Here is a 19,637-nt window from a genome sequence, read left to right on the forward strand (position 1 = left end):
CAGGTCTCAGCTGGCGAAGGTTAGGTGGACGGAATCCCGGAAGACAAGGGCTGCCCTGCGGCGGGTCGGCGCTAAGGCAGGTGGCGCCGGGCGCGTGGGTTCGCGGTTGTCACTCGAGGCAGAGTGAAAGCTCCTGGCAGAGACTCTGGGAAGGGACACAGCTCTCTCTATGGGCCCTCTGGGAAAGACTCGCAGGAATTTAAGGCAAGGACAATCTGGGAGAGAGTTGCACCACGTGCCCAGGGAGCCAGCCGTGCACGGGAGAGAGGGGGTTCCATGGGGAGCCGACCTCCTCTCGAAACGCCCTATCGTTCTTCCGGAAAATTCAGACCTGGCTTTAGGAGCCCTGTCCATTCTAGCCCTGGGTCTTTAGAGAGCCAGTGTCATTTCTCTGAGCATCACTTTCTTCACCTCTAAAACGAGTGCCGCGACACGCTTTTAACTGAGATATGAAACATAATTGAAAGCACCGACTACTTTCTTAGATAGGGATTGACAGATAGCCCCCCCCCGCCCCCCCACCCCCCCACCCCCTGCCCTGGCGCCCTGCAGAGACTAGAATCAGTGGGAGTCCCATCTGAGACCTGCCACAACGTCCCCGGGAAGCGGGACCTGGGGTTTGCTTGGGGCTCGGGAAAGCCCCTCTCCTGCCCCCGCCCAAGGCAGGCCTGGCTGGCGTTCAGAGGCGGCAGCCCTTGGGTGGGGGAGGGAGCCCGCCGGCACCTGCTGAGAGCCCGTGTCCACGGAGTCCACGCTGGCCCCCAGGCGCCGGAGCTTGTCGGCAGCCACGGCCATCATCCGGAAGAGCTCTTCTCTGAACCGAGGCGAGGGCTGGACAGAGTCGCTCTCGATGGCCACCCACTCCTTGAGCGTCTAGGAAGAAAAGCAAGGAGGGGACTAGTCTTGGCGGGTCCCGCAGCCGCTCTGGGCGGGGGCGAGGGGGGAGGGGGGAGACGACAGGTCCCCAGACACTCTGGAGCTGGTGGGGACTGAAGACTGCCCAGTGAGCTCTGTGACGTCCAGAAGTAACCGACAGGCGGGAGCTCGGAGGCCAGGACGCCTGGTGGATACGGAAGACTAGGCGGGCGGGTTGGGGCACAGGTGTCTTCTTCAAGACCCAGGCCGTGCTCCCCCCGGGGCACCCGGGTTGCCAGGAAGGGCAAGTTCCCGCCCACTATTTCTAATTATTAAGAACAGCGTTTTGGGGAATCTTGGCTTCCCACGAATGCACCTGGGGGGGGGGCTCCTGGCCACCGCAGGTGACACCAATTTAATCCCATGGTGGCCTCAGCTGGGCCTCAGGCTCCTCCTGACATGCTCTGCATTTAGATTTCCTGGCCAGCCCTCCCCGAGCCGCTAGGACCCAGGCGCTGCGACCCTGGGCTTAAACTCAGTGCCATGGACAGCCTTGGCTCCCGATCCTGTTCTTCTCTTGCAGCTGCGTGGCCTCGAGCAGGTTCCTCAAGCCCTCTCAGCCTGAGCTCAGCCACCCTTACAAGAGAGTGACGCTCCCTAGCTACAGGGCTGTGGAGAAGAGGAAGAGACAATGTGTGCACAGAACTCAGCACACCGCGTGGACCTGGCAGGTGATGAGTTCCGGCCACGCCGCGTCATCAACGGTCTCTGTTCACGTCCCCGAGGTGCGACCCCAGTCGCTCGTGCTGGGATGGCCGTCATTTTTATGAAAAACCACACACATTTTGAATGACCGATTTGGGCTTTTCCTAACTTGCTTGAGTTTGATCCCTCTACCCTGGTCGTAGTACTGTTATGTTTGTTATAAAAAGAGTTAAGGCTGGGCGAGGTGGCTCACGCCTGTACTCCTGGCACTCTGGGAGGCCGAGGCGGGAAGATTGCTCAAGGTCAGGAGTTTAGAGACCAGCCTGAGCAAGAGTGAGGCCCTGTCTCTACTAAAAATAGAAAGAAAGAAATTGGCCAACTAAAAATATGTAGAAAAAAATTAGCCGGGCATGGTGGCGCATGCCTGTAGTCCCAGCTACTGGGGAGGCTGAGGCAGGAGGATCACTTGAGCTCAGGAGTTTGAGGCTGCTAGGAGCTAGGCTGACACCACGGCACTCTAGCCAGGGCAACAAAGTAAGACTCTGTCTCAAAAAAAAAAAAAGAGTTTATTTAACCTTAAGGAACGCCGTGCTTTATATTGTTAAACTAGATTCCGCAGAGCCAACGCTGTGGAGTTCTCCCAGGAGTGGGCGTGGGGACCTTTGAGGAAGGTGAAAGAGGAGATGTTTGGGCTGAAAGACCCAAATTGGCAGTCAGCTCCCACCAGGCACCCTTTTCCCACCCCCTGTTCATTCCAGCCGATTCCGGAACCCTCACTCAGGTTTCAGAAGTCCAAGAGGCCCTTGTGTCAAGTTAATATTCCAGGAAGAGTCAGGATCACATGAGAGCCACGCTCAGGAGCCGGGGCCTGGATGTGCGGTTCCGTACCTTCAGCGTGGAACTCGGAGGTTCACATCTACCTGTCTGCACACGGCAACGTTCCTAAGATTGGTTGATTGACCGGACACACATATATTGAATGTCCTTCCTGTGCCAGACACGGCGTGGGGGGCTGGGGGGACAGGGTCCGGTGAGACCCCCAGGAGGCCCCCGGCTGGTGAGCACAAACACCTCATCAGTGTGGGAGGGGTGCGTGGCGATGGCCAGACACCTGGGAGGGGACACCAGAGCCCCACGTGGGGGGAGGAGTAGCCGGTGAGAATTTGGGAATGGCAGCTTCTGCTCCCTGCACTCCCCCTCCCCCTCCCCTCCCTCCCTCCCACCTGTGCGCGGGGCAGGGCGGTGCATTAGGACGCAGGAAGGAGGATCATAAAGGAGGAGACAAAGCGCACAGGCCACGTGCAGAAAACGAGCAGCAGCGTTGCCTTTGAACTGTGCGAGCTCCCTAGCGCCCCAGCTCCGCCTACGCCTCACCTGGAGCCGCAGCTCAACAGAGTCTGCCAGCGGCCCGGTGGCCTCTAAAGGGACACCCCTCCAGCAGAGGTGCGGGGGCGCAGAGGGCGCCCTCTCCAGGCGGCCTGGCCGGAGCCATCCCTTCCGTGGATCGAATGACTACGGAGGGCCTTACTCCGGTGAGGAGGCACAGGCTTTTCTCAGATAGATGGAGTTGTCAGGCAAAAAAAACAAATCCACATCTCCGAGCAAGTCGTGGCTCTCCCCAGATGCCCCGAGGCGCGCAGCTTCTCCTACCTGCACGAGCGCGTCCTGCTGGAGCTCCAGGTGCCGGAAGAGCTGCTCCAGCCCCTCGGAGGGCGCGGGCGAGGCCATCCCCCCCTGCAGCAGCAGCAGCAGCGCCAGCAGCCAGGACGCCTGCGGGTGGCGGACACGGGAGAACAGCTTCAGATAAACGCCTGTCTTTGGACTTTTGACCTTTCAAATACTTAAGAAAAAAGTTTGGTGTCCAACACAGCTGCTTCGAGTCAGCTGGACCAAAAGAACACGAGCTGGAAGAACTAGAAAAGTATTCTTTGTTGCTACCTTTACCCCCAAACCCTTCATTCTCAACGCTAAAGATTTTTTTTTTTTTTGAGACAGAGTCTCACTCTGTTGCCCGGGCTAGAGTGAGTGCTGTGGCGTCAGCCCAGCTCACAGCAACCTCAAACTCCTGGGTTGAGGCGATCCTCCTGCCTCAGCCTCCCGAGTAGCTGGGACTACAGGCATGCGCCACCACGCCCGGGTCATTTTTTCTATATATTTTTAGTCGTGTGGCTGATTTCTTTCTATTTTCAGTAGAGACGGGGCCTCACTCTTGCTCAGGCTGGTCTTTTTTTTTTTTTTTTCCTCAGGCTGGTCTTGAACTCTTGCCCTTGAGCGATCCTCCCACCTTGGCCTCCCAGAGTGCTGGGATTACAGGCGTGAGCCACCGTGCCGGCTGACGCTGCAGAATTCTAATAAGACAGAAACCAAGTCTTTAAATAGTGTAATTCGGTTGATTCCTGGGTTGCCAGGTGTCCATCCTGCCGGTCACTGCGGTGACGAATCCCAGGTGTGAAGGGCAATGTTTGGAAGAGAGAAGTGTGAGGTTAAACCAAAACCAAACATGCAAAAACCTCTACGTGTGATTAACCATGTTATTAGAAAAGATCATTTGCGAGGGATGCCAGAAATCCTGTGCAGTGTTGTGGGTTTCTTTCTACCAGCTCCTGAGATTGGAGAACTTTAGAAAGAAAGGAAGGAAGGGAGACGTGCACACCACTCTGTGACAGCTGACGCGGAGGGACTTAGGCATCTGTCAGTCCCTGGGAACACCCCGGTCCCCTCTGCTGGCTCCCTGCCACCTTGCTGGTTGTCCTCGGTCCCTAATGGGTCCCTTCCCTCCTGAGGCTCGCAGTGGGGGACCTGTGGCCCTGTCCCCTCCCCTGTCGCTCTTCCTCTTGACCCAGCCCCGTGCTGGGCACGGCCTCGCCTACCCACGCTGGGGCGCCTCCACCAGTGTGCCCTGGGCCCCTGTGGGGATCATCCCTTCCGGACCCCAGACGCTAACTAACCGCCCTGTGGCAAAGCCAGCAGGAGACCCCGGGGGCGGCCAGCCACAAAGGGCCAGGTGTGCACGGCCCCACGTGCGTAAAGTGCAGAGCAGGTACACGCGCAGAGACAGAAGGTAGGGTGAGGTCACGGGGCGGGGGGGTGGGGTGGCGGGCGGAAGAATGGGAGCAGCTGCTAATGAGCAGGGGTTTCTTTTGCATGATGAAATTGTTCCAAAACAGTTAACTATGGCACTGGCACAACTGTGAATGTACTAAAAACCACTGAATCACACACTTCGCACGGAGGAGTTGTAAGGTAGGTGCATTATGTTGCAATGCAGCCATTATAAAAATAATAATCACAAGTGTGACCACTCATTGGACAACAGAAATATATTACTGAGCATGAGAAACGCAAACAAAGGAAGCTCAGTGTGGTTAAAATCCAGGTAAACGCGAACCGACGAAGAACTTGGTCCAGCAGGGGGCGCAGGCGAGCCGCCCGCACGCTCTCTTGTAGCCGGGCCAGGACATGGCAGGTGCAGCTCCGCTGGGGACCCGCCAGCAGCGGGCGTGGCAGGTGCGTCAGGCGAGTGCGACTCAGTAGACCCCCAGTGCAGGGGAAGGAGCTCAGGGCGCCCGGGAAGCGTCAGCGCAGGCTCTTGGAGACAACATAGGCTACCTGTAGCCACCGAGCCACCAAAATGAACAGCGGGACTTTTACTTTCATTTTTCCTTCAGACAATTCCATTTTTAAAAAGTATCTGGTTCTCCTTTCCAGTGAAAAATAAAAAGGGAATTTTTTTTTTTTGAGACAGAGTCTCACTCTGTTGCCCAGACTAGAGTGAGTGCTGTGGCGTCAGCCTAGCTCACAGCAACCTCAAACTCCTGGGCTCAAGCGATCCTCCTGCCTCAGCCTCCCGAGTAGCTGGGACTACAGGCGTGCGCCACCATGCCCGGCTCATTTTTTCTATATATATTAGTTGGCCAATTAATTTCTTTCTATTTATGGTGAGACAGGGTCTCACTCTTGCTCAGGCTGGTTTCGAACTCCTGACCTTGAGTAATCCGCCCCCCTTGGCCTCCCAGAGTGCTAAAAAGGGAAATTTGAAAAAGAGAAAGAAGGCATGAGAAAAAGAAAGAAAGAAAGAAAAGGAAAACAGCATTTGTAAGGGCGAGGAGGATTTCAGGTTTCAGCAGGTGCCGGCTCCGTGGCAGTAGAGAGCAAGGGGGACGGGTGGGGCTGGAGGGACCACTCCTCCCTTCCCCTCCCGCCCGCGGACTCGGATCCTGCCTTGAGGGTCTCTGGGCGGGATCCCAGGTGCCATCCGTGTGCTCCTCTCCCGTCCCTTTGCCTTTCTCTTTGTTTTCTTTTAGTCCTTCTTGACCTTGAACTACTCAGGCCAGGAAACCCTGAGGATTTAGGAAGGTTAGTCCCGGGTTTTTTGCCTTGGCAGAAAGGAGGAGGAGGAGCTGGAGAGTGGGGAGGTGAACGTGGGTTCTCCCGGGCGCGGAGCGCTTCCTCCTGCGCAGGTGGCCCGAGGTGACCAGCTCCCCTTGTCACCGGGCCCCTGAGGGGAGCCCCGCAGCTCCACAGCCTTGTGTCGTTCCTGCTGGCCACTCTTAGATGTTCAGATTGGGCACAGAAGTCCCAAGTCCCCCTGTGCTGAGTCTCGCCTGGAAATAATTTAACTTTTAGGAGGCTGTGCACATCCTCTGCTGTGTTGCTCACCCCTGCACTTCCTCAGAGTCTTCTCAGCATTTTTTTAAAGACACTTGAGAGATTTTTATTGTCATTCTCATTCTCAGAAGAAATATGCATGTCCCAATATTTGACATGATGTCTAGGATATTAGTGGCATATAACTTAGAAGAGCATTTGGTCTTTGTGACACTTCGTAGGGCTTTTTTTTTTTTAATTTTAAAATATTACAGGGACACAAATGTTTTTGGTTGTATGGATCACTTCTGTGGTGCTCGAGTCAGGGCTGAGAGTGTGCCCGTCACCCAGATAGCGTCCTTAGCATGTCCTTAGCATGTTGACGCCTTTTCCTTCTGCTGCTTCTCCCACGGCAGCTCAGCTCGGCTTGTCATCCTCCTCCCGGCCGGCTCTAGCCAGCAACTGGGGACGCCGGGTGACCTGGGTGCTGGGCTGGCGGAGGCCCTCCCAGCGCGGCCTGGGCCGCCTTCGCCCGGGACACCCCTGTCCCCAAAGGGGAACTGCTGCGGACTTCCCCACAGGAGGCCGGGCGCCGTGGGAAAACCCGCCACTGCACGGAGTGTCCGTGCTGTTCGTTCTGGTGTTCGATAGAATAAAGAACAGAAAAGGAAAGCGCTCTTGCCTCCCACCACCACGCCCGGAGCCCCACAATCCACGCGGTGGCCGATCAGCCAGGCCTGGCCACGGGAAGAAACCGGAGTGCCAGAGCCAACTTCTCTGCGAGGAATCCTACTCACCCAGGCGCGTCTGGAGTCCTGGGACTGTTGCACAGAGGCAGCTCTGTCCTGGGTCTGCTTTGACGGATTTGTTATCGCACAGAAAAAATAAAAGCGTCTGATTAGCCGAGTTTATTTACCAGGACGGGGACTTTAAAATAACAATAAAAACAGGCTCTTCTGGATTCTGTCGGTCCCCCGCAGCCTGCAGCCGGGTCCAAGCGGTTCCTGCAGGCGGATTAACTCGCTGCGGCCACGAGTGCCTGTGCGGGAGCCGGGCCGGGCGGGGCTTCCCCGGACTGCGGCGTGGACAGGCTCCAGCGTGGAGGAAGCAGTTTCGAGGAGCAAAATTCCCCAGAAATCCCAAGGACCTTTCTCCACTACCCTCGCGTGGGGTCAGATCCGTGAGTCCGACCCCAGAGGACTCTGGCGGGAGTAAGGTGATGCCTGCACCCCCCGTGCGAGTGGCCAGAAACACTGACAAAGGTCACCGGGTTTGCCAGGACGCCAAGAAGGCTGTTACTGAAATGCTGAGCGGAGCCGTGAGAAGTCAGACCAACGGAGGCCGGGGGACGGAGGAGCAATTGAGAGACAGACACGGGGCAGTTTAAGGGAGAGCAGGCTCAGGACGGGTCACATAGAGTCTGAAACAAGGACAGCAGCCCCCACGGGAGGATGGCAGCAAAGACACGTGTGGGCACCTGCACTGCGTAGCCAGAGGCGCTGCACAGAGTGTCCTCCTGCCCGGGCAGAAGCAGCGTGTCCAGCACCCAAGCGGCCCAGGTGGGCCCAGGCGGGCTCGGAGCTCCCGACGGTGAAGGGGCCTTGTGGGTGCCTGCGGGAAGGGGAGGGCTGGCGTTGTTCCCACGTGGTGCCGGGTGATGCCGCCTGGACCACGGTCACCTCCGACCCTCTCTGTCCCTCCAGTCCGGCCAGGCATCGGGGCCTCTCCAAACACCCGCCGGAGAGACAGCCTGGCTTTGCACCACTTCCAGAGCCTTCTGTCACACGTGGTAGCACAAAGACAGAAGCAAACTGGGAAAAAAAAGAATGAACGAAATAACCGGAGACGTTTCGCTGGCCAGAATCTATTGACGATTAAGTCAACACATTGAAATGTTCTCCGCCAATGAGAACAGCGTCACCATGTAAAGCTGAATTGTTTTTTTGTTATTTTTTTTGAGATTGAGTCTCACTCTGTTACCCAGGCTAGAGTGCTGTGACGTCAGCCTAGCTCACAAACTCCTGGGCTCAGGTGATCCTCTTGCCTCAGCCTCCCGAGTGGCTGGGACTACAGGCATGCGCCACCATGCCCGGCTAATTATATATATATATAGATAGATATACATATATATATATTTGGGGGGGTTTTTTTAGTTGTCCAGTTAATTTCTTTCTATTTTTTAGTAGAGACGGGGTCTCGCTCTTGCTCAGGCAGGTCTCAAACTCCTGAGCTCAAACGATCCTCCCGCCTTGGCCTCCCGGAGTGCTAGCATTACAGGCGTGAGCCACTGCGCCCGGCCGGTAAAGCTGAACTGTAACCTTCTCAAAGGCAAGAGCATGTTCTCTGAGCCTGTGTCTGGAACAGGGTGTGGCCCTCAGTTCGGAGGGGCGAAAGGTGTAAATCCCAAGTGGCCGATGGTCGCGTGCCTGACAGCGGGGCCAGAGCCCGGCGAACTCCCTTCTTTGGGAGATCGTGACTGTGGCCAGACCAGAGCCACTGCCTTCTTCTTTCTGTAAATCCCATTTGAGTGATTTTTTGTGTGTGCAAAAGTGTTAATAGGATAAGTATAAAAATACACGCAGAAGAGATTGAGTGAGGCGGGAACAGCACACGAAACCGAGGCGTTCCGGCAGCAGAACAGCGGGGCGCCGGGACAGACCTGGATCTCGGACAGAAGGACGGGTGACCAGGAAGAGAACGGAGGTTTCTCGAGGGGTCAGCAGGGGTGGGCCTGGGGGAATCCCGGTGGGACCGTGTGGCAGGGCAGAGGCACCAAAATGCAGGCGTCAGCAGACAGCATCTCCTTTCCTAGAAGCCTATAATTACCTGGACTCCCTTTTGAGTGTTATAAACCCTTCAGCTCACAGCAAAACGGCTGTAACTTCGAAGCTTTAGCTGTCCTTGCAGGCAGGAAGCAAGGTCGAGGGGTGACGGGAAGGACAGCTTCCGGAATGGCATCTCAGGCTATGTTTGACGTGAGCAAAAGTTCCTTCAGCCAGTGGGAATCCAAGCACACGGGCAGATTCGAGGAAAGGGTGGGGACTTTTCTCCCCTTTGTATCAGCTTCCTACCTAAGGCAGCTGGAGCCAAGCACCCCAAAGCGGGTGGCTTAACCAAGAGGAGTTTCTTATCTCCCGGTTCCGGAAGTCCTACATCGAGGTGCCAGTGGGGCTGTGCGCGCCCTGAAGGCCCAGGCCGGCTCCGTCCGTCCTCTCCCCAACTCTGCGGGTGCTGCAGTCCTCGGGGTCCTTGGCCATGGCTCCGTCACCCCAATTTCCGCCTCCATATGCACGCGGTGGCTTCTCTGTGTCTCTGTGTGTCCTCTCCTCTTGCTAGAAGGACACTGGTCTTTGGTAGGGCCCGTCCGGCTGCAGCAGGAGCTCTTGTCAACTAGCTACACCTGCCAAGACCCCATCGCAGATGCAATCACATTCTGGGTCCACAGTCCAGGTGGACACGAATGTTTGAAGGGACATTATTTAACTCGGTTCACCCTGATTTTTATTTTCTTATCACTGTAAGATACGCTATCATCTGTTCACTTAATACTTACCTGCCTGACGCATGTGAATACGAGCTCCGAGAGGGCCAGGACTTTGCCTCACTCCCAGACCCCCCACGCACGTAAGCCCTGCCTGTCATGGAGTGAGGGGCCAATCGGCATCTACTGAATAATAATAATTATTATTTTTTGAGACAGAGTCTTGCTTTGTTGCTCAGGCTAGAGTGAGTGCCGTGGCATCAGCCTAGCTCACAGCATCCTCAAACTCCTGGGCTCAAGCAATCCTCCTGCCTCAGCCTCCCAAGTAGCTGGGACTATAGGCATGCGCCACCATGCCCGTTAATGTTTTTCTGTATATATTAGTTGGCCAATTAATTTCTTTCTATTTATAGTAGAGACGGGGTCTCGCTCTTGCTCAGGCTGGTTTCGAACTCCTGACCTCCAGCGATGGGCCCGCCTCGGCCTCCCAGAGTGCTAGGATGACAGGCGTGAGCCACTGCGCCCATCCCAAATAATTATTAATTAATGCACAGTCCTGAAGACACAAGTAGTTGCTTTTCATCGACGTAACCAGTTCTATTTCAACACTGTGTGGGAAATGCAGCATTTGTCTACCAACAAAACTACCCGGCCACACACACGCACGAGGGCAAAGCAAAATCCGTATTTGGGGGAGACTGTTTTCTCCTAGCAGTCTCCACAGGCCCCGCCATTCCCTGAAACCCCACAACTGGACCCTGGTTCACTGCGCGTCCTGCCTGGGTCCCTGTTGCCTCTCCCCACGCACGGAAGTCAAGCCGTGCCACCTTCTCGTTCTTCTAGAAAGCCTGTGGGGCGGCAGCAGCCCACGCCGGGCTCCCTCTCCGCGCCCCCGGGTGTCTGCGCCGGCGCGGTGGCGGGCGCCTGTGCGCCTTCCTCCCCGGGCGACGTCAGGTGTGATGCTGGACATCCGCCCGTGTCACCGTGACGCGTCTGCCTGCCGCGTGCATCTGTCTTCCTGCGTCCTCAGCGGCCGCCTGCGAACCGAAGGCCCACTGGTGTCCTTTCCTAACGTTTAGCCGTTCTCTCCCCTAAGGCTGCTTCTCCGCCACTTCCTCTGCTTCCTTCCCGAACTCCTGCTGCAGTCGGAGCCTTCCCCCGTCACGCATTCTCCGGATCTCTTCCTCGGAGTCTCCTGTTTCCTGTTTGTCTTCCTGCTCTGCTTCCTGGGCGCGTTCCCCGTGAGCTTTTCCAGTTTGCTGGTTCTGGCTTTGACCCAGACCCTTCCAGAACTGACACCGCTCGGCCATTTCAGGGACAGGTTTTCTTTTTCAGGATTTCTGACTGGCTGTTTTTCACACCCATCTGCTCTTGAGTCATAGGTGCCTGTTTATGTTTTGTGATTTCTTATCCTTTTACGTGGGTGTTACTCTTCCTTTCATGCCTTGAAGAATGTAAACATGCTTCATTTTATCCACTTTAAACATGTTCTACGGTTTGCATTTAAGCATCAGTAAATCCACTTCCTAACAAATTTCGTGGGCTACTTTTCTTATTGGGAGTCCTTCTCGTACACTTAACGAGAGTTGTTTTATTCCCCCTCTCTGTAATCTCTGCTGCCTAGCAGTGCCGGGGATGCCTCCACCCGGTGCTTTAAGGTGCCCAGGCAGGTCCAGCTCTTAACTGGGCGGCTTACACTTCCCAAACAGTGTTCCCTGGAGGGCTGGGTCATGTCACCCCGGGAAACTCACCATCCCCCGGGCTGCAGGCAAGGACGCTGGCTCTGGCTGCCCCTGTGCCCAGATGCTCTCAGTCCTGATTTTTCTGCAGGAATCTCACTTCTTGCTGCCACAGCTTGTTTCGGACCCACAGTCCAGCAAGGCTGCAGCTTTGGCCCCAGCTCAGCCAGTGTGGTTCCATTTCTGTTCAGCGGGGATGCTGGTTATGTGTTGGAGTCTGTGTCTTTTTGATTAACGTCCTGAACAACAGGTAATTACCGTGTTTCCCTGAAAATAAGACCTACCCATAAAATAAGCCCTAGCAGGATTTCTAAGCATGTGTGCCATAAAAGCCCTGCCCCGAAAATAAGCCCTAGTGATGGGCATGGCTACGCAGTGCATCTCCACAACCCATGCATGTCGTCATGGAGCGGTAAAGAAGATGACCAGCCCTTCTCAGCTGCCCCATGAGAGCTCTATGGCTCGACAGGAGGGATCGGGGTCAATGGTTCTAAAGGAAATAGAGTCGTAACAAATTCGGGGTAGAATTTGAGGTTTAGAGAGTGATGATGATGTTCCAAAAGACAACGACTTAACTGTATTTGATTAAATGTAGATTGCTGTACCGTACTTAAAAAAACTAACACATCCCCCGAAAATAAGCCCTAGGGTGTCTTCTTAAGGAAAAATAAATACAAGACCCTGTCTTATTTTCGGGGAAACACGGTACTTAGTTTGAAGTGGATGGGGAGTTTTAGGGGTGAACTCACGCTGTGTCTCCATCAGAACTCCCTACAGGGGGTTTGCTTCCTGGAAGGTGATGTCCCCACAGCCTGGCCCCGAGCCAGGCTCCACACGCAGGCTCCAGGCTCCGTGGGAAATGCCAGCTGATGCAAACGTCCCCAAATAGCTGGGGGCATGGTTGGGGTGCAGGTGAGAAGGGCTCACCTAAAGCGTGCGCGCTCTGCTCACCACACCTTGAAAGGCACGAATGTCTGTGTCCTGCAGATCCTCAACCTCGGGAACTGGGGCTAGGAATTACTCACTCGCGAGCTCGACACCCAAGCCCCGCACTGCCCGCCGGGCGAGTGCCGCAGGGCAGTCTTGCTGCTGCGAGCACCCTCGGCCTGCGGTGCAAGGTGCCGAGTTGGTGACACCGGGCACACTGGAAAGCTGGGACATGCGAACACAGTTCTCCTGTGAGCGCCACCAACTCTGGGATCCCAGGGCACTGGAGCTGTTCATGGACGGAGCAAGGGTCCCTCCTCAGCTACGGTCTTTGTGCGTGCTTCCTCTCAGTGCCCTTTCCCGCCTCTTCACAGTGCTCCCCATTCCCTCAGGGTGTTCTGAACCCCATTCCTTCGGGGGTCAGCAGGGGACAGCGCCCCCAGCTTCACGCGTGCTGGCTGCCGGAAGCGCAGTGTGCTTCCTCTTCTGTGCCGGGTGCCGTGAAAGGCGCCTCTGTTCCGGGCAGAGCGCTTGGGAAGGGGGAGGGTCAGAACTGCTTGAAAGAGCAATTGAGGCCCCGGACACTGGGGCATTGTGGGGCCAGCGGAGAGATGCTTCGGGGACAGAAGTCCTTTGCCTCCTCTTGTGTAGACGTTGCCTACCGTGCTGTGTGCAGGGCCGGGACGAGCCTTGGGGTTCAAGTCCCCTACGCCAGCTTTTCTCTTATCTGCCCTGAAACGGACCAAACACAGGTCCCGGCTCCATCCCATAAATGACACGCCTACATTTCCTTCTGGGGCAGGAGCTCTGTGCTGGGACCGGGAGGATAGAGGCTGGGACCCCTACACACACCTGACCCCTCCTCTCCTCCCGAGACCTCTCACAGAGCCAGACTCTCAGCACCAGCCAACAAATGCCCCTCAGCAAGCCCCGGGGTTTTGGTGGCACCTGGGCCACTGGGACACAGGTATGTCCCGTAAGATCCAGGGTGCCACAGGAGAATCCTCTGAACCTGCCAGTCTAGAGCCACTGGAGTGGGAGTCACCAGGGCAGCTTCCCTGTCTGGTGAGCAGCAGATGACAACCTGCTCGGAGGCTAGAACAGTCCCCGAGGCACGCTCGGGGGGAGGCACCTGTCCATGTGTCTTTCCGGGCCGTGGCCTGCAGCACCTGCCGTGGCTGAATTGTGCTGCCGCACGTCCTTCTTTCTCTCCCTCCCCGGGAGGGCACTGGGCTGCCCTCACCGTGATGGGACCCAGCCCCGCTCTCCCCTCCGCTTTTGGAATCTGCAGGTTTCTGGAGTGAACGACAGAAAGGTGCGTCCCAGTGACAGCAGAATGGCCGGGGCTCTCCTGGACCGGCCTGTAGACGGTGCTAAACGTCTAGCCACGGTGCAAGAAAAAACCAGCGTCACCTTACGGGAAGCCCGATCCAGACTGTTTACAGTGTTCCTCGGATTACAACTCCGGAGTGAATCAGTGACTTCATACATCATGAGATTTGTTCATTTGTTCATGTCTGTTTGCAATAAGGTCAAATTTATATTTTTATTAGTATTAATAACATAGATGAAGGACAGGCTGCCTGTGCTGAGCCCTGAAAGGCAATGATTTTACCAAACCAGCCTGACATCCTATGAGGCAGATACTATTGTTGCTCCATTTCACAGATGAGTAAACTGAGGCATCAGAGGGATGCTTAGGAAACTGCTCAACATCATGCATGGAGCATGAGTGGGCTACTCACTCACTTCTAATCACAGCTCTACTTTCCCAACTTGCTCCAATCCTCACCACAGTCCCCCCAAGGCAAATGCTGTCATTCCCAATTGCACGTGCCATGAAGAACCGAATGTTGGTGGGAATACACGGTGGCGGATCTCCTTAGTCAAATCCCTGCTGGATGGGGAAGGCTCTTTTATGAGAGGGGGAAAAAAATCCACCGTCTTGTTGGACCTTTATCCCAGCTAATGTCATGCACTTTCTGGCTGTAATCTGCTGCTTGTTAGCTTTAACAGCCTGCTTGGTTGGGAGGGGAAACCATTATTAGTTAGGCACAAGCTGAGCCCTAGATATAATAAGGACTGATATCTACCCAAGCTCAGAATCTTGGAGCAAGAGACATACCCTCGATAAGCCAGGAACACTGCAGAGGGACTTTTTATAGTTGAACTTGAAAATAGTCTCAAAAGTGACAGGTGGAACCCCTCCATCAGAATTCCTTGAGGCCGGGCACGGTGGCTCACACCTGTAATCCTAGCACTCTGGGAGGCCGAGGTGGGTGGATCGCTCAAGGTCAGGAGTTCGAAACCAGCCTGAACAATAGCAAGACCCCATCTCTACTAAAAAGAGAAAGAAATTAATTGGCCAACTAAAAATATATAGGAAAAATAAGCCAGACATGGTGGTGCATGCCTGTAGCCCTAGCTCCCTGGGAGGCTGAGGCAGGAGGATTGCTTGAGCCCAGGAGTTGGAGGTTGCTGTGAGCGAGGCTGACGCCACGGCACTCTAGCCCAGGCAACAGAGACTCTGTCTCAAAAAAAAAAAAAAAAGAATTCCTTGAGCAGGAGTGGGGTGAAGGGTCGTTGTTAAAACTGTAGATTCCTTGTCCAATAAGCACATGAAAAAATGCCCAACAATGTCAGCCACCAGGGAAAAGCAAGTCTAACCACAGCGAGAAACCACTTGGCCCCAACTAGGGCGGCCAGAATCACGAAGTCGGCCAGCGGACGCTGGTGAGGAGGCGGAGAAATGGAGCGCGTGGGCACGGCGGTGGGCAGGAACGTGCAATGGTGTGATCACTGTGGAAACCGTCTGGCGGCTCCTCCCACGGTTCAGCACGAAGTCCCCACGTTGCCCCGCAGTTCCACTCCCACGCACGTGCCCAAGACGAACGAAAACACGTGTCTGCCCCCAAACCGCCACAGGAGTGTCCATAGCAGCATCCTCCGTAACAGCCAAATGGCGGCAGCCACAGACACAGGAATAAACAAAACGTGCGGGGCCACGCTGCGGAACGCTACCTGGCCACGGAAACGCGCGAAGTAGGCACACGCGCCTCGGCAGGAGTGGACCTCGAAAGCGTGTTAAGCTGAAGAGGCCAGACACAAACGGCCACACGCTGTGACACCCTGCACACGGAGCCCAGAACAGGGAGCTCCCCGGCTGGTGCGCGGGGACGTGGGGCGGGACTGGGACAGCAAAGTCACAGCTAAGGTGTGGGGTGTCTGCAGGTGATGAATGGTCTGAAATGGACTGTGGGATGGTCGCACGTGCCTGTAAAGTCACTAAAAACCACTGAATTGTGCACCTTAAAATTGCAGATTCCTGGGCTTCCACCCCCAAACTACTCACACTGAAGATTGAAGAAACAGGCCGGGCGTGGTGGCTCAAGCCTGTAATCCCGGCACCCTGGGAGGCCGAGGCAGGAGGATCGTTTGAGCTCAGGAGTTTGAGACCAGCCTGAGCAAGAGCGAGACGCCATCTCTACCAAAATTAGAAAGAAATTAACAACTAAAAATAGAAAAAAAAATTAGCCGGGCATGGTGGCGTGTGCCTGTAGTCCCAGCTACTTGGGAGGCTGAGGCAGGAGGATGGCTTGAGCCCAGGAGTTGGAGGTTGCTGGTTGCTGTGAGCTAGGCTGACGCCACGGCACTCACTCTAGCCCGGGCAACAGAGTGAGACTCTGTCCCCCCCTTCCCCCCCCCAAAAAAGATTGAAGAAACAAAAACCTTGAGTGAGTGTGGGGTTTAGTGAGAAAGGCGGCAAATCACAGCTGGGCAGGCGCAATTCTCCTCACCTTCCTCTAGACCACGCTCTGCCTTTGTGCTCAGCAACTGGACATTCTGCTCTGCTTTTTTTGTTTTTTTTTAGACAGAGTCTCGCTTTGTTGCCTGGGCTAGAATGAGTGCTGTAGAGTCAGCCTCGCTCACAGCGACCTCAGACTCCTGGGCTCAAGCGATCCTCCTGCCTCAGCCTCCCGAGTAGCTGGGACTACAGGCATGCGCCACCATGCCCGGCTAATTTTTTCTTTGTATTTTTAGTTGGCCAATTAATTTCTTTTTTTTTTTTTTCATGTAACCAAGATGTTTGTATATTTTTTTTTCATGTAACCAAGAAACCAATTAATTTCTTTCCTATCTTCCTTCCTTCCTTCCTTCCTTCCTTCCTTCCTTCCTTCCTTCCTTCCTTCCTTCCTTCCTTCCTCCCTCCCTCCCTCCCTTCCTTTCCTCCCTCCCTCCCTCCCTCCCTCCCTCCCTCCCTTCCTTTCCTTCCTCCTTCCCTCCCTTCCTCCCTCCCTTCCTTTCCTCCCTCCCTTCCTTCCTCCCTCCCTCCCTTCCTCCTTCCCTTTCCTCCCTCCCTCCCTTCCTTTCCTCCCTCCCTCCCTTCCTCCTTCCCTCCCTTCCTCCTTCCTTTTCCTCCCTCCCTTCCTCCCTCCCTTCCTTTCCTCCCTCCCTTCCTTCCTCCCTCCCTCCCTTCCTCCTTCCCTTTCCTCCCTCCCTTCCTTTCCTCCCTCCCTTCCTTCCTCCCTCCCTCCCTTCCTCCTTCCCTTTCCTCCCTCCCTCCCTCCCTTCCTTTCCTCCCTCCCTCCCTTCCTCCTTCCCTTTCCTCCCTCCCTTCCTTTCCTCCCTCCCTTCCTTCCTCCCTCCCTCCCTTCCTCCTTCCCTTTCCTCCCTCCCTTCCTTTCCTCCCTCCCTTCCTTCCTCCCTCCCTCCCTTCCTCCTTCCCTTTCCTCCCTCCCTCCCTCCCTTCCTTTCCTCCCTCCCTCCCTTCCTCCTTCCCTTTCCTCCCTCCCTCCCTCCCTTCCTTTCCTCCCTCCCTCCCTCCCTCCCTTCCTTCCTTCCTTTCGTTTTTAGTAGAGACGGGGTCTCGCTGTTGCTCAGGCTGGTGCTGTATGGTTTTAATGAGAATGTTGCTTTTTATGGGAAGAAAAATGAATGTGGGAAAAGTATGGTGATGTGTGTCCTAGTTCATTCCCCCCAAGAAGCTGCCTGGTCCTAGAGGACACACCTGGGCCCCCAAGCACTCAGAGCACACAGCAGGCGTGTGGCTGCGCCCGGGCTGACGGGTGCTGGCCGTGCACACCCTACCTGGACAGCAGGTGCCACGCGCACAGGCCCCTCCTTGTCCCGCGCACTGCACGCTGCGGCTCACCCCGTCCTGCTGGGCTGGGGCCAGGGATCCACTCTGGCTGCTGCCAGGCGTGAAATCTGTGACATGTTAAAGGAAACTGGCCAGTCTTGGGTTCAAGGTCTCAGGAATAGACCCTGATTCTTTTTTTTTTTTCTTTTTGAGACAGAGTCTCACTTTGTTCCCCAGGCTAGAGTGAGTGCTGTGGCGTCGGCCTAGCTCACAGCAACCTCAAACTCCTGGGCTCAAGCAATCCTGCTGCCTCAGCCTCCCGAGTAGCTGGGACTACAGGCATGTGCCACCATGCCCGGCTAATTTTTTCTATATATATTCGTTGGCCAATTAATTTCTTTCTATTTTATAGTAGAGATGGGTCTCACTCTTGCTCAGGCTGGTTTCGAACTCCTGACCTCGAGCAGTCCGCCCACCTCAGCCTCCCAGAGAGCTAGGATTACAGGCGCGAGCCACCGTGCCCGGCCTACCCTGCTTCTTTTCTTTTCTCTCTTTGCACTAGGAAAAGACAATGGAGATAAGTTAGCAATAGACAGTGTGTGCGGGCGGTGGGCTGTGAGCTCTTTCTCTCAGAGCGGCGATTCTGCAGTGTGATCTGGAAACCTCATGGTCTTCTAGGTGGGTAAAGCCACACCTCTGCAACCTGCCTCCCGACAGGTTGGCGCCTCCTCTTTTACTGTGTTTCCATCTTTGCATCTGGTGTGCATTTGTTTCAATACTTCTTTTCAGGGTCTTCTAAGTATCAACCTTCCACAGAATTCTGAAATTTCTCTATTGGTTGTGTGTGTGTGTGTGCACGTGTTTGTAATGCAAATAAACAGTCCACGAATCTTATCTTTTCAAGTAGTCTGGGGACCGACAAAAACAAGAGAGCACAGCCAGATGCAATCGCCTGCCCGCTGTCCGGGCTGGAAGCTTCCCGGCCACCCGGGCGCTCAGGGCCGCAGCAACCCCACAGACGAGAGCCCGGGAGGGAGGTCCGCCCAGGCAGCTGTCCTAAGCCAGCCCGCCAGGCCGAAGACCTGGGCCCAGGACTAGCAGCACACTGTCCGTTGTCACCACTAGTTAGGCAAAATCTTTCAGGATACAAGCTCGTTTTTTAAAGAGAAAAACAATTGAAAAAATGTTGACTTAAGATGGCTAAGTTCATGACAAATTCGAATACAGACTTCCTTCTTGACAATAATGGCATGACTTAATTATTTTTAAATACATACAACCACCCCAAAGCATTATTGGCTCAGTAATTCCAAATGCCACCTCCCTAGGGCTGAGACAGCGACCACCTGAGAACACCTGCAAGTGGCAGCGTCTGCGGGGCCACGCTGGCTGCCTGGCTGCCCACTGAGCACGCGCGTTCTCTGGGCACACGGAAATCTCGCACTCGGAGCCCGGACGTCTTGGGGCTTACTCACCATTCTCCCAAGTTTGGGGTCCATTGGAGTTATGAGGTCTCTAGCAACTGCCCAAGTTCCAAAAACTATGGCAGAGGAAGTCCCATCGAGGGCCCGAGCCGGTGACAGTAAATATGTCCCCGTGCCCTGACCCACACCCTGTCCCCCCGGAAGGAAGATGAGGCTGAGATAGTGGGTCCATTCACATCTGGAAAACAAAGATGCTTCAGAGATTGTCATTCAATTCGACCAGCAGAGGAAGAACCAACGCATACAGATGGGGATGAGGTAGTGGCCCGAAAGTCATCTGATGGCACTGACGGCCAGTGGCTGGCCCGGCTCAGGCTGCCGCTCCCCGGGCGCCTCACTGGGTGCGTGGGGTGTCACCACCGAGAGGGAGCAGGCCCATGGCCAGCAGGCAGAGCCTCACCTCTGCACGCACCCTCACCTATGTCACCCTGGGCTGCTGGGTGCACGTGGCGGGCTGTGTGTTGGCTTCCTGGGCTGCTGAAAGGAAGGAAGAACCTCAAGCCGGGTGGCTCAGACAGCAGAGACTCAGAGACTCATGGCGATGGAGACTAGAAGTCCAAGATCGAGGGTTCGGCAAGGCTGGCCCCTTCTGAGGCCGTGAGGGAGGGACGGGGGCCAGCTCTGTCTCGGCCTCCAGTGGCTGCTGGTGCTCCTGGCCTTCTAGGTGTGCTGCAGTGGCTCCCTGACCTCTGCCTCCGTCCCTGCCTGGCGCCCTCCCCGCGTGCGTGCGACTGCGTCCAAATTCTCCCTTCTTGCAAGGACACAGGCATATTGCACCA

The 19,637-nt window shown here is 55.5% G+C and overlaps 1 protein-coding gene across 1 annotated transcript in view; it reads right to left on the reverse strand.

Annotated features, from left to right (window-relative positions):
• CNDP1 (carnosine dipeptidase 1) overlaps window positions 1–19,030 on the reverse strand; it is a 34,746-nt gene extending 15,716 nt beyond the window's left edge. Inside the window, exons 1-3 of the mRNA XM_075993794.1 lie at window positions 18,850–19,030; window positions 3,211–3,330; window positions 724–873 (exon numbers count right to left, since the gene is read on the reverse strand). Coding sequence (XP_075849909.1) covers window positions 724–873; window positions 3,211–3,330; window positions 18,850–18,873 — 294 coding nt within the window. The 5' untranslated portion in view covers window positions 18,874–19,030. The remainder of the gene's footprint in view (window positions 1–723; window positions 874–3,210; window positions 3,331–18,849) is intronic.
• Window positions 19,031–19,637: the final 607 nt, after the last annotated feature.

This window comes from Microcebus murinus, chromosome 17, assembly GCF_040939455.1.
Source record: "Microcebus murinus isolate Inina chromosome 17, M.murinus_Inina_mat1.0, whole genome shotgun sequence".
In the NCBI taxonomy this organism is placed as follows: domain Eukaryota; kingdom Metazoa; phylum Chordata; class Mammalia; order Primates; family Cheirogaleidae; genus Microcebus; species Microcebus murinus.